This window comes from Psammomys obesus, unplaced genomic scaffold (assembly GCF_907164565.1).
Source record: "Psammomys obesus unplaced genomic scaffold, mPsaObe1.curated_primary_1811, whole genome shotgun sequence".
Taxonomy (NCBI): domain Eukaryota; kingdom Metazoa; phylum Chordata; class Mammalia; order Rodentia; family Muridae; genus Psammomys; species Psammomys obesus.
Window position 1 is genome coordinate 1,166,564 of NW_026591560.1, and position 13,320 is coordinate 1,179,883.

The window sequence follows — 13,320 nt, forward strand, 5'->3', positions numbered from 1 at the left end:
TCTGTTCTGCCCCACATATCTGTTTTCCTCAGTGTCCTGCTGCCCGTCCTACGGGGCCTCACCCCACAGCACGCTATGTCCTCATTCAGGCTCCAGCTCCCTCCCCGCAGCTCTGCAGCACCCTCCTGCCCATCACCTGATCCCTGGGCACCAGGCTTCGAAACTCTAGCTGCTCCCACCCATCTCAGCCCGGCCCTACGCCTGGCCTCAGGCTTCTGCCGAGGGACAGCTCTGGAGCCTCCTGCTAGCTCACCTCCCTGGTTGATAAAGTCTCAGAAGCCTGTCACACAGCTGAGGTCACACACACCTCAGGTTCGTACAGCCCCAACCGCTGTTCTTCTCCGAAACCACGCCTCACTGCCCAGCCCTGCTCTCTCCCGCCCCAACCCAAGACATGCCTTTGTTCTCCAGCTAACCCCGGGCCTTCTTCCTGCTCCCCCTACCTGGCGCAGGTTTCGGGTAACCCGGACGTCGTGCCAGGCGTTGTCGTTGAACTTGCCATTGACGGGTTCCACAAGGGCCTCGAAGGCACCCGAGCCTAGGTTGATGACCAGCCAGACAGCCCCGGACTTGAGGGACAGGTTGACGTAGTCGGCCGACTTGCCCGTGTGCAGCATCAGCCCGTTACGCTGCAGGGTGCGGAAGGCCAGTGTGATCTCATCAGTGCTGCTCTGGATCGGGTTGTGTGACAGGTCGTAGCAGAAGAACTCATTGCCCTTGAAGGTTGCCACAAATTCCTCCTTGCCTGGACGCCATGGTTTGGGAAAATGGGAGAAGGCTGAGTGGATGGGGTACACCAGAGCCTCCCCCTTCACCTCCAGCAACCCAAGCACGGGTCCTGGATGCTGGAGTCCTGTGGTCCCAACTCTAAACTTAGGCCCTCTTCCCCTCCTACATCCTGCCAACCTGGACCCTGCTGTCTTTGCTATCAAAAGTCAACTTCCCCCAGGTCCGTTTCGAAAACAGGAGGCAGCTAAGTGGCTCTCACGCTGACAGCTGACAATTAAGCTGCCACAGGGCCAGACAAAGCCACAGGCTCCACTGTCTACTCCCTACCAACCCTCTCAACCTCATCCACCCCGGAACAAAGGCATGTGGGGGAGAAATAAGAGGCTCTGCCGGGCTTCCCCTTGGGCATGCCTCTCTAGGACTGCAATGCCAAGGCTCTCCTGAGCAGCCCACCTCTCCCCTCGCCTCTTCTTTGGTAATAGCTATTCTCAGTACCCAAGGACAGGAACAATTTCAGGCCTCGCCGGAAGTGAAAAGCCCAGCAGTTCTGTTGTATAGCCCTGTACAGAGGAGAAGACTGGGAAACCACGGTGTAGAGAGGGACAGGGAGAAGACACATGGGAAGGCAATGCAAGTGACAGGAATATGCACCAGGTGACGGGCTACTGTGCTGCATTTACATGGCTCATCATGCCAACTCTCCCTCCTCCCCCAGCTTTCTCCTCCAACCTAAGAAGCCCCACAGTGCCAGCTGTATGACCCATAGATGCCAAGCGAGTGACTAGGAAGGGCCTGGCTCTCATGTGTTAGCGCTATGGATGTTCAAGACCTGTCTACACATGTGTAAGTGTGTGTGTTTATGTCTGTGTAAATACAGACATACCACCCAGCCCTCGTGTTCGTGTGTGTGTGTGTACACTGGGACACAGCACTCAGCCCAAGGTCATTTTTACTGGCACTCTTTAGGTGAAAAACCATAATTCATGCAAGGGCCATTAGGATTGTTGGTGGGCTACAAGTGGATGGCAAGAAAGAACAGGGATAGGGAACAGGGTTGGGGTCCAGCCCCTGAACTTCAGGCACCAGGGCACAAGCACAGGGCAGTGGACCAGACCGCAAATCAAGAGACTAAATGCCCTGCACCCAGGTCGTGACCTCTGTCCCCCTGTGAGTAAATACCGATCCTGCTACCTTCCTAGGTGAATAAGAGGCACACAGAACTGTGTCATGGGGGTCTTTAGGCAAAGACTGAACTATCTGAGCTTCTGTGGAGGTGTTCTCCAGGCCCAGGGAAGAGCAGGCTGTGTGCGATGGCCACACAGGGCCACAAGGCACCCACCCTCCCCTCGTGGCAGGGCTAAGCAGCAGTCTCCTGTGGGAAGGTGGGGGGGTCTCTCATTGCAGATTCTGTAGAACTCTTCTCCAGCACACAGCCTGCCTCTTTCCTCCAGGCAGGCTGCCCACACTCTGCCCCCTCTGCATCCGGATGCCAAGGCACCAGCTGCTGCCCCAGTGCCTGGCATAGCCCTCACTGCAGCTGGCAAGGTCTTGTGTCCTGAGGCCACAGGGCAGCAAGCTGAGGGGGGCAGGGCACGGGCCACGCTGGGACAATCTGAATCCCTCCCTCTGTCTATTTAGGGGACCAGAAGCAAAGGTGAGGCAACCAGCAGAGACAAGGACGTGTTAGATGGTGATGTGGGGAGCTCGGTGTGGAATGGGACAAAGACGGACCTTCCGTGGGATGGAAGAGAGATGGAGAGGGCTGTAAGGGAGAGAGGGGCCACATGGAACTGTATCGATAAAGAACAGGAGGGAGCCCTGAGGGGACAGGTAAGGAGGAGGGCCAGCCAGCACAGAAAAGGGACAGGGACCTCCGGGGAACTAAAGCCAAGGCTTTCTGGGGCTTTATTGTTTCCATAGCAACCAGGCCTGCTGCTCAGACACAGACAGAGCCAGGGGGCTCAAGGACCAGTAAAGGGAATGCGTTTGACCTTGGTTTTACAACCCGTACATTTAGCCCCACCCAGAAGCAAGACCTCCCCTCCTTCACCTTCACCGCGGTCAAAGCGAATAACACTGCAGCGATCCAGACAGAAGGAAAGGAAAATAAGGCAGCCACCTGAAAAAGTGACTGGGACCAAACAAAAGAAGTGGGAGAAAAAGGAGGGAGGTGGAGCTGAAGCTGGACTATGGCTGCCAAGGCAAAGAACAGAAATGAGGCCATTCCTGGACTTCTCAGGTGGACCCAGGGGAGGAGGCAAAGCCAGCTATGGCTGCAAGCCTGAGCTGACTGGACCCCAGTCCTCTTGGCCCAGAAATGGAAAGACATTTAGCTGTCTAAGGAAGCCTGAATGCATTTAAGTAGAGGCGTGGAAGGCAGGTGGGCGATCATAGCAAGAACACTGAAGAAGAGAGGGAAAGAGTAAGAGAATGAAAGAGACACTGAGAGAACTCTGAAGGAGAGAGGTGGGCCCTCATGGTCCCTCAGGGTCCCTGATGGGGATCAAAATGTGTAGTGTGGTCAGGAGCGCCTCAGAGTACCAGCTGCATCTGGGAGCAAAGCACCAGGGGGCGCTTTGCTCCATCACCCATGCAGGCAACAGTTAGAGACTACAACTCCCATCAGCATGTGAGAAATTACAACTCTTAAGAGCTCCTGGTGTAGGAAGGGAGTCATTGCCAATACTTGTTTGCTTCTGCGTCAGGGAGTCTGTGGCCTCACAAGTGTTCCCAACAAAGCTGAATGTGGCCAGAACTGACAGGGTTTCTAAGTGCCATGAAAGGCAGGAACACAGCTGCCCCCTTTGCAGACCAGCTCAAAGGCCTCCTCTGGGAAGATCTCCAGCCCCTCTGGCCCTCCTGGCTCCGGGGAGCTACAGCTGTGTGTTCTGCTCATTTGGCACTTACTGCCTAGGAACTGCCTAGGAACATCTTGTACAGCTCCCTTGGGAGGAAATGTGATGTGAGAAAGAAGACTTGGGCGCTGGTGCTGGCTCCGCCAACTAGCTCTGTGACCTTGGCCAAACTACAGCAGCTCCAAGCCTAGCTCTCTCCTCTGAAGGGGAAATAAAGGAACCACCATCAGCCTACCTCCCAGGTTGCCACAGGAAGCTACAGTGACGATGGACGGGACAGGCCATAGTCTGTGTGTGACTCTGCCCAGGGATGTGACTTTGTGGAGGTCCACACGCTCTCCCTTCCATCAGGGAAGAAATAAATGCTCTGAACAAAGTCTGCAGTTTCCGTGCACTTACACGGACCATGGTTTGTTGCCACTGTTTCGGCCATCGTTGGGCCAGGTGTGGTGTTGCACACCTTTAATCCCAAGGCAGGGCTGATGTATTTCTGTGAGTCTAAGGCCAACCCAGTCTACATACTGAGGCCCTACCAAAATTAATCAGTCAGTTAATGACATGGGCTGAGCTCATGCCTACATATATGTCAAGGGCTGTGCCGAGCATGGAGAGAGACAATGAGAATCCTGTCCTCAGGGAACTCAGGACCAGGAGGGGCAGCAAACAGATAGAGTGACAGTTGGGATGCGGTATGACTGATTCAAAGGAGGTGTAGACAAAGGGAGCTCCCGGAAGTATCCAGGTTGTCCCCGGAGTTCAGAGAGATTGCCAGCAAAGTCAGACAGACTGCTTTCTCCAAGACCTGCCTGTAAGAGAGAGCAAGGAGCCAGAGCAGGGCTTGGGATGGCACAAGCCTAGGTAGACAAGGGTGGAGGTGACAGCATGAGGCTTTGGCCTGAATACAGAGCTCTGAGAGTTGTCAGAGCAGCCTGTGCGTTTCTCAGCACAAAGAATCCTGAGGGAAGTAGCCTCTGCCCTAAAATGGGAGCTGGAGTCCCCAGGCCCTGAGACTCTAAGAGGCTCCTGCTGGCCTCTGGAGCTTTGACTGCTCCCCCACCTATAAAATGAAAGCAACGATGCCTGTCACTAAATGCCATTGTGGCTCTCAGGGACAATATAGGTGACACACACAGATAACAGATGCTACCACCAGTTTCCCCCAGGTCAGGTGCCTAGCAGGCTTCTAGAATGTGATGGTACCCTGCCACCTGTCACTCCACCACGGCAACACCTTCCAGAGATGGGCCTGACCACCGCCATGGAAAAGAGCATCTGCGTTCTGGTAAGCCATCAGGACGGCTGAGCTTTTGGAAAGAGATGGAGGTTGTGGTCCTTCACAGGAGGCGTGGAACGATGCCCCTGGGAATGGTGGTGGGATGCAGGCCTGGAGGCGAGGCACGGGGGCACCTTAGACTCCTCTGCCTCCCAGAATGCACTTAGCCTACATCAGGGCAAGGGCTGGGCTGTCTGGGGACCGTGGAATCACTGACCTTTTGTCGGCTGGTGCACATCGCCGGCTCCTCCTCTCCCGGCCCCCCCCTCGGAGAACAGTAAGGACCCTACTGGAGAAGCAGAATTGGGGAGTCAGGCACAGGGGCTTTGCAGCCAGTCCCCTCCCAGTCTTGAGGTGATGAAAGACCCTATCCAGGACAAAGGTGCTGCTTGCAGGCATGGGTGAGGGAGGAGAGCTTCTCTGCAGACTTCCTGGCCTTCAAGATGTCTTGAGAAGGAGCCATGTGATAGTTCAAAGGCCATCAGCCCCAAATACCCTGTCAGACTTCTGACCACCGATGTCTACCCTCTGTCTGGGGTGGGGAGCCCAAGTGGGGGAGAAGGGCAATCCTGGGGACCAAGGTCCTGACCATCTGTGTCCAAGCTTCCCCTTCTCCCTGTGGGAGCTCTGCTACATCCCTGGGGCTCATGTTCCTCCCTCACTGGGCATCTCTGCTCACGTCTCTGCTGGGCTAGACAATATTCTTGTCAACCTGCTTTTGCCTGGCACCTTTGTTGCCTCAATTCAGGTACCAAAGTCCTCCCTGTTCTGTGCCTGTCCTCTCATGGGCCACCTATAAGTGCTTCAGTGACCACGGTGGGTGCTCCAACAATCTCCACTTAGACTATGGGGCTTCCCAGGTTTGTCCGTCCTTCACTCACAGAAGAGCTGTGCTCAGCCAAGGAGGTAGGTGCTGGCTAGGTAGGGCTCACCAGATATATAGGGAAATCTTACTCAGGTATCAGTTCTCAGTCTCGTCCCCCTGTTCACCACCACACAGAGCCCAGCTCCAATGCCCCAGAGGCACAGGTTGCCATGTCTGGGCTCCATGCTGGCTTGAGCTACACCCATCCTTGCCAATGAACTCATGCTCTCTGGTGCCTGGCCCGGCCCGCAGGCAACCAACCCTACTGCTAGACCCACAGGATGAGGAGAATTCAGGGATAGAAGGAGAAATTCCTTTCTGGGCTCTTCCTCCATCTCCGGTTCCCAGTCCCAGAACTAAGACTAGATAAACAGCTGAGCTGCAGAAACTTCTGGAGGAGGGGAAGTATCTCTGGGACCCTTCAAGAAAACGTGCCCAATGCCTGAGGTGAGTCACAGCCAGCACTCCCCAAACCAAGGATTTAAAGGCAAGAAGGATGTGAGTGACTCAGCCAGGACCTTTCCCCTACTTCCCTGTATGGGACTTCCTCCTCCTTACTTCTGGCCACAATTCCCCATGCCTGCACAAATCCCAGGCCCTCGCTTCTCAGACCTAAATCCATCCCAAATTTCAGATCTTGCGAACCTAGATGTGGTCCCACCATCTCTCCGCTTAGAGTTAAATACTCAACTCTGTCTCTCGGGCAAGTACAGCAGAGCCCAAGGTACTCACAGAGGTGGGTAACAGGGATGGCAGAGAGGCCAGAACCGGAAGGGACCAGTCATTCTCCTCCAGGTTGCTTAATGCCAGGGTTCCTCTACCCCTGCAGTACTGAGACTACAGTCTACCGCTGAGCTAAAGCCCCAGCCCCAACGCTGGGGTTTTGGCTGCTGGGAGGGACTCAGCCAAGGGTAGGCTCAAGCTAAAGGACAAGTCCCAGCCATGCCACCTTGTAGGGCTATCATGCCACCTAGTAAGTCTAAGTAATCACAATAGATAGTCATTTGTCTCTGATATACTGCCATCTGTCAGATAGAGATAACAGATACTCAAAAGATAACGGAGGAAAAGGCAGAGGGCGGGGCATTGTAGAAAGGGAGGGTCCTACACCTCCAGCCCCCGCATCTTCTCATTTCAACCCATTCTAGGGACAGAAAGTAAATGGGGTGTCTTCCACAGCAGCAAGGGAAGAGGAATGTGGCTGCCTCATATTCTTTCTGCGACCCAGGCCCTTTCCTTTTTTTTACTTGCATTCATAGAAAAGAAAGAGTGGTCAGAATGAGTGGAAATAAATCAAACACCACCATGAGAAAGAAAAACAAAACAAAACAAAACAAAACAAAACAAAAAAAAAAAACAAAGCAAGATATACCACCAGGAAAATGGAAATTTAAAAAGGTGAAAGGAGACTGGAGACAAGGGCAGGAGAGCACACATCTCGACGTCAGAGTCAGAAACCAAGGTGAGATGAGGGTGGACAGTGGACCCAGGGGAAGGAGAGGGGGAGAGGGGAGGACCGGCCCCACCCCCACAGGCACCCCCACACAAATAAAGAAATGGCAGAGGAAGAGGGAAGGGAAGGAGGGAGGGAGGCAGAAGGGGCAAAGGAGAAGGAGGGAAGGGAGAAAACAGAAAGGCCAGGCACAGTTTGGGGCGATCCAGTCCAATCCAAAGCAAACCAAAACTTCAAACCATACCTTCGCTGTTTAACGTCAGGTGAGCCGGACCTTGGAAAGGGGAAGGAGAGAAAGAGAGAAAGAAAAGGAGAAAAGAAGGAAAGAAAAGAGGAAAGAAACAAAGAAAACACGAGTCATCAAAATCAGCCAGAGAGAAGGGAGGGAAAGTTGTTGCTGCCACAATTTAAAAACCCTTTTTAACTTGTGACAGACATCGGGGGGGGGGGGGAGAGCCCCCAGCCCAGGAGCTGAGGGAAGGGGCCCGATGCAGAAACAGAGGGTAAAGGGAAGGGAAAGGGGAGAAAGAGACATTGGGTGGCAGAGGGGTGAGTGAGAGGTGTGAGCCAGAGGAGACAGGGCAGGGGTTGCTGCAGGGGAGGAAGAGAATTTTTTGGTTTCTTATTTTTTTTTCTTCTTGCCGAAAAAAAAAAAAAAAAAGGAAAAGGAGGGGAAGCATGGTGCTGAGGGGCTGCTTTTTCCTTTTTCTTTTTTTCTTTTTTCTTTTTTTTTTTTTTTTTTTCTTCCAGGTGGGGGAAAAGAAAAAAAAAAAAAAAAAAAACGGTCAACGAGAAAAAAACAATTCAGATGGAGGAGAAAATAAAACACAACACAAAAATCAAAGCCACCTGGAGAGAAAGAGAGTGTCCTGTTAAAGTGAAATTGAGTGGGCAAGGGGCCTCCAACCACCTCCCCCCCCACAACACACACACACACACACACACACACACACACACACACACCAGGGATCTGCATGAGCTTGGGGGAAAGTGGGAACTATAGGAATCTGAGTCTTAAAGGAAACCACACTGGGGCTTACAAAGGCCTCCTCTCAGCTCTAATCCTTCCAGCTGCCCATCCCAGCCACACATAGAGAGAGCGGGTTCCAAGACAACACCAGGGTTCTGGGGAACCAAGGAAGCTGAAAGAAGGAAACTGAGTCTATGAAAACCCTGGAGCAAAAGATGGTGTGATTCTTTCAGAATCTGGGGATCTAGAAAGTGCCTTTGGACAACAAGGTCCAACTAGGACAGCCAAGACCCCTGGGCAGGAGGCCAAGTACTCTGCAAGATCCAAACACCTCATGCCTAAATGACCCTCTAGGTCCCCCTTCCCTGGCCAGGCCCTTGCTGAAGACAATTTAGCCCAGTGGCCAAGCCCTGTTGACTCTAACATGAAGCAACCCTCTTTAGCCTGAGTCAGTCCAGGATGAACCACACTAGGACCCCAGACCCCAGAGAGGCTGACACTTCCAGACCAGCAACAGAACTGATTCCCCTGGGCTCCCTGAGATCACCAACTATCCCTACCAAACCCCAGCTCCCCACCTGACCACAGCCCTACCTCCCTGCTGTGGGGTCCGGCCAAGAGGGCGAAGGGGGAACAGCTTTGCTGTCAGGAAAACCACCCCACCTCCTGTGGCATGAGATGCTAGAACTTGGGATGGAAACTAAAGCCAGTATGGATTCATGGAGACTAAAGTGTTGCAAGTATCTCTGGGACATAGCGAGGACCAGGATACCAGGACCAGCAATGCACCCAGAAAGCAGTGAAGAGGCTGGGAAGGGTCCAGAAGGGCAAAGGCTTGGACCCTGGGGAAGACATAGCCAAATGGCTCCTGGTACCTCCCTCTCCGTCTCAATGTCTCATTCGTTTATTTTTCACTTCTAGGTCTGAGGCTAGCTTGAGAGAGGAGGCCACAGCAACCGGGGACAGCACCAGGACAAACTAGTTCTCAGGAGAACACAGGGTTTATTCAGAGCACTGGTAGGGGCTCCATCATTTAGGCTGTCTTTTTATTCCTTGCTCCAAATAGCCCCTACCCTGCCCATTCACTCTTTCCTCGCAAAATTCCAGCACCTTCTTCTAAAACTCAGGCCCCAGACCCCAAACCCTCCTCCCACTCTGTCTGTCAGCAGCAGCCTTGCCCCAAGGGCCCGCTCTTAGAAATCCAGGCTTCTGCTGCCTCAGCCCAGAATCTGAGGCCCCATGGATTCACCTTCTTGTCCTCTGCCCCACCACCACCTACAGCCCCTTAGGCCTGACTAGTGCTGGTGAAGCCTCAAGACCCTTCTGCTGCCCAGCTCTCTGCCAGCCTCATTAGCATGCGGCACTCTCCCTCTGTCACCAAGGCAACCAGCTGCTCAGCTCCTTCAGGCGTGACAGCATCAGCCATCTTGGTGAGGGGAGACCCATTCCTGTCTACCCCTGGCTCATCCTCAGATGACCGGATGACGGAGGGATCCCTCCCTACAACCTGCCTCCTCTCCCACCCCAATCTCCAGCTTGCTCCTTGTCCTGGCCACAGTACCCCTGTGGTGCTCTCTCCCCCATATCTACCTGTGGCATCTTCCCCTCCTCCCCCTTCTCATACTCCTCCCACAGGCTGGCAGTGATGGATGACACTGCCAAAGGTCCTTCCTGGGGTACTCTATTTGGCTAATCTGGGTCTCCTCTCCCTGCCTGTAAGAGACTGGGGAGAAAGAGGAGGTGCTCAGAGCACCACAGAGCAGGATGGCTGGGTTCCTGGAGGAAGCTAGGCCTCAGGCCCAGCAGCCCATCATGGAGGGATAGAGAAAGGGAGGCACAGAGGACCCCTGAGAGATCTGAAGAGGGACCTCAGGGAGGTCCAGCTGAACCCATTTGCAGTGTCTCACCCTTGACTCATACTCAGACCCCAGAATGACAGCCATGAAAAAGAAAAAGAAAGCAAAAATAAGAGACACAGACAGACATGCACAGGGACACACAAAGGGATTACATTCCTGCCTATGCTGACACACACACACACACGGCATCCCACACACACCCTGCACTACTGCTGACATTCAGGCCCACATCTAAACCAGCAGGTCACGAGGGTACCCCATTCCCATGTCCCCAAAGCCCAGCTTCTCTTCTTGTCCTTATCCCCCTTTCCTCTCCCATCTCCAAGCCACTTCTCTGCAGCCCCCTTCTCTTCTCTCTCAGCTGGGCCTTGCCTGGTATGTTCCTCTCCTTTCTGCTCTTACTCCCTACAGTGTTATTGTTGCTCTGGTTGGGTTTTTTTTTTAAACCCCACCTCTTGCTCCTCTCCCTCCTTCTTCCTCCTGCCGCTTCTCTCCCCTTTCTTCTCTCTCTTCCTCCATCCATCTCTCCCTTTGTTCCAGAGGAGACATGACATCAAGAGCAAGTAAAAGTCAGACCCACGCTAAATCTTATCTCCAGCCCTCAGAAGGCTCTGTCCGCCCAGATGCGAGGGCTCTCTCCTTCTCTCTCACACGCACACAAAGGTAAACAGTGACACACAGAGATGCAAACAGAGATGCAGACACACAAAGCCCCAGTCTCTCCTCCAGAGACAAACGAACATACGCCACTCCATGGACAAAACAAGCGGGTACCCAGCACGCCCACACAGACAGCCAAGCCACATGGGTGTGTACACACACAGACACAGCAGATACAGACCCAGGGCCTGGCCTGCATGCACACACAGACACAGCAGATACAGACCCAGGGCCTGGCCTGCTGGAACCAGGACACCTGAGGAGCCCCAAAGAGAAGAAACACAGAGAGTCAGGGCAAGCTGTGGATACCACAGTGAAAACGGCCTCCACTCATAGCCAGGACTACAGCCCTCACTACCCTTCCTGGGACTCCCACATCCTTGGTGTCTTCTGTGCTCCTCCCAAAGGGGCCAGGCCCAGGGGTTCCAGAGAGTGTCCTACATACTGGCTTCCCAGGACAAGGGACTGTAAAGCAGGGTGCTGACCAGGATGTGGCCTTCCCTCATAATTATTTTGCCAGCTTCACTGTGATGACCTGTAAGATCGACTTCAATCGAGCCTCCAAATGTGGACCACCATATCCTCAATCTTAGTCCCCCCAAAAGAAGGAAAAGAAACAGAGGGAAAAGCAAAGCTAGAGGGGACATTTCTAAGAATGGTAGAACCCAGAGAATCTGGGGAAGGACAGGGACAGAGAGAGGTCCACAGACAGAGCCCTGGAGAACGAGAGGCAAAGACAAAGACCAGAGAGAGAGGCAGCCAGAACAGAAGGCGGGAAGAGGATGGACAGAGATGGAAGAGAAGCCCACTCCCACCCTCGCCCTGGGACTGGGGTGAGCGGAGAAGCTGCCCTCTTCCTCAAGCCGTGGGCAGCTATAGCAGAGTAGAAGAGCTGGCCCTGCCCACACACCCCCACCACGGGACAGACCCCACCCTGCCTGTCCTTTCGACCACACTCTCAGGGGCTTTGCAGCAGAGGCATGAATTCTCTCCAGCACAGGCTCCAGGCCAACAGCCAAACCTACCACCCCCTACTCTCTTCTGTACATGGTCACTATACACTTCCTAAGCTGGGCCAAACAGTGTCTACCTACTCACTTCCGGGCACTTCCAACACTATCAGCTCTGTTCCTCTCCCCCACTCATCATCTCTTCCCAGAGACCCTCTTCCCTTCACGGCAAGGAAGAAGGCTGGGAGCAGCATAGAGCATCGTGGGAAAGGAGAAGGGCCTGCCCTGCACCCAGCAGCTTCCCTGTCAATGAGCAAAGAGGCCCAGGAAGAGGCACTCCAATGGAAAAGACCCCAGACATGCTTCCCCCTGGGGACCCTGCAGGCAGGGAGCTGTTGCATGGCCAACAGCACCCCTACAAATTGATCCCACAGGGAAATGCGCATTACCCTAATGATCACGGAGGTTCCACTCACCTTCCATAGGATGCTCCTCTACAATCAGCCAAGTTCAGAGAAGGGGAGCAGGGAGAGAAGAGAAAGGAAACCTGTTAGCAAATGTGCCATAGACAGGTGCTTTAAGGACCAAGGGGCTCCAGGTCCCCAAGTCCACCAAGGCCTTGACATGAATAACCCAACCTAGAAGCCCCAAATCTCAGGGAACAGCTTTGCTCGGGATTGGGCAGTGACCACACTTTCCCCTGAATGAGTCCTCCCAGAGTCAGCCCGTCTGGGAGATCTGGGAGGGATCTCTGTGTTTTACACCAGATCCTGTTATACCAGGAAATTGAGGCCCAGAGCAGGGCCGTGACTGCCCACGATCACACAGAGACAGGAAGCAGGGCGGCAAGCAGAGCGAGGAGCAGGGAGCAGCCAGCAGCCAGCAGCCAGCAGCCAGGCTTCCCTGAGGCAGGCTCCTCCCTTGCATTCATTCCACTGCAGCTCAGAGACAGATGGGGACAGGCTCACACCAGAGACTGTCTCACTGGGCTCGCCGGCACACACTCACACTCCTCGACACACTGACACACATAGGCACCGACGATCCACTCCTGCATCTAGCTCTTACACAGCCCACCCTTAAAAGTGTTCACGCTCAAGGATCTGACCACCCCACAGCCCACTACCCACTCAGGAAAGAAAAGGCATCCACACGGGGTCGGAACATAGTTCTGTGACACGGGCCAGGCCCCTGGGTCTGACCCAATAAAACATGATTCTGCCCCAAACTGCCCATCTGAGCCACTCAACCTCTCCACACCCCAACTATGCTGATGAGAGGGTGGACGGCACACTCTCCTGAGCCCCTTCTGGCCTGGCTCTGCCTCTACAATCTGAAGAAACATCTTCATTCTGTTGGCTTTTTTTTTTTGGGGGGGGGTGCATTTCAAGACAGGGTTTCACTGTGTAGCCCTGGCTGTTCTGGTCTCGCTTTGTAGACCAGGCCATCCTTAAACTTGTGGAGACCCGCCTTTCTTCCTGCCTCTGCCTCCCAAGTGCTGGGCTTAACGGCGTGTGCCACCACGCCTGGCTCTGTTTGTTTTTGTAGTTTTTAAGAGTGTTTCACAGTCTTACTCTACAGTCCAAGCTGACCTGGAACTTCCTGTGCAGTCTGACTAGGGTTACCTTCCTCCGCCTTAGGGCCGGGACTGCAGGCACACACCATCACACTCAGCTTTAAGCACTGCAGGGTACTAAATTCAAAGC

At 54.0% G+C, this 13,320-nt stretch overlaps 1 protein-coding gene across 22 annotated transcripts in view; it reads right to left on the reverse strand.

The window, feature by feature from the left end:
- Nrxn2 (neurexin 2) overlaps nucleotides 1-13,320 on the reverse strand; it is a 109,390-nt gene that overhangs the window by 72,879 nt on the left and 23,191 nt on the right. For 17 of the 22 annotated variants that reach the window (XM_055610388.1, XM_055610379.1, XM_055610370.1 and 14 more), the window contains exons 3-6: nucleotides 12,091-12,108; nucleotides 7,420-7,449; nucleotides 5,075-5,146; nucleotides 444-745 (exon numbers count right to left, since the gene is read on the reverse strand). In XM_055610388.1, the coding sequence (XP_055466363.1) occupies nucleotides 444-745; nucleotides 5,075-5,146; nucleotides 7,420-7,449; nucleotides 12,091-12,108 (422 nt within the window). The remainder of the gene's footprint in view (nucleotides 1-443; nucleotides 746-5,074; nucleotides 5,147-7,419; nucleotides 7,450-12,090; nucleotides 12,109-13,320) is intronic. The other 5 variants (XM_055610378.1, XM_055610361.1, XM_055610367.1 and 2 more) reach the window with 4 other exon arrangements.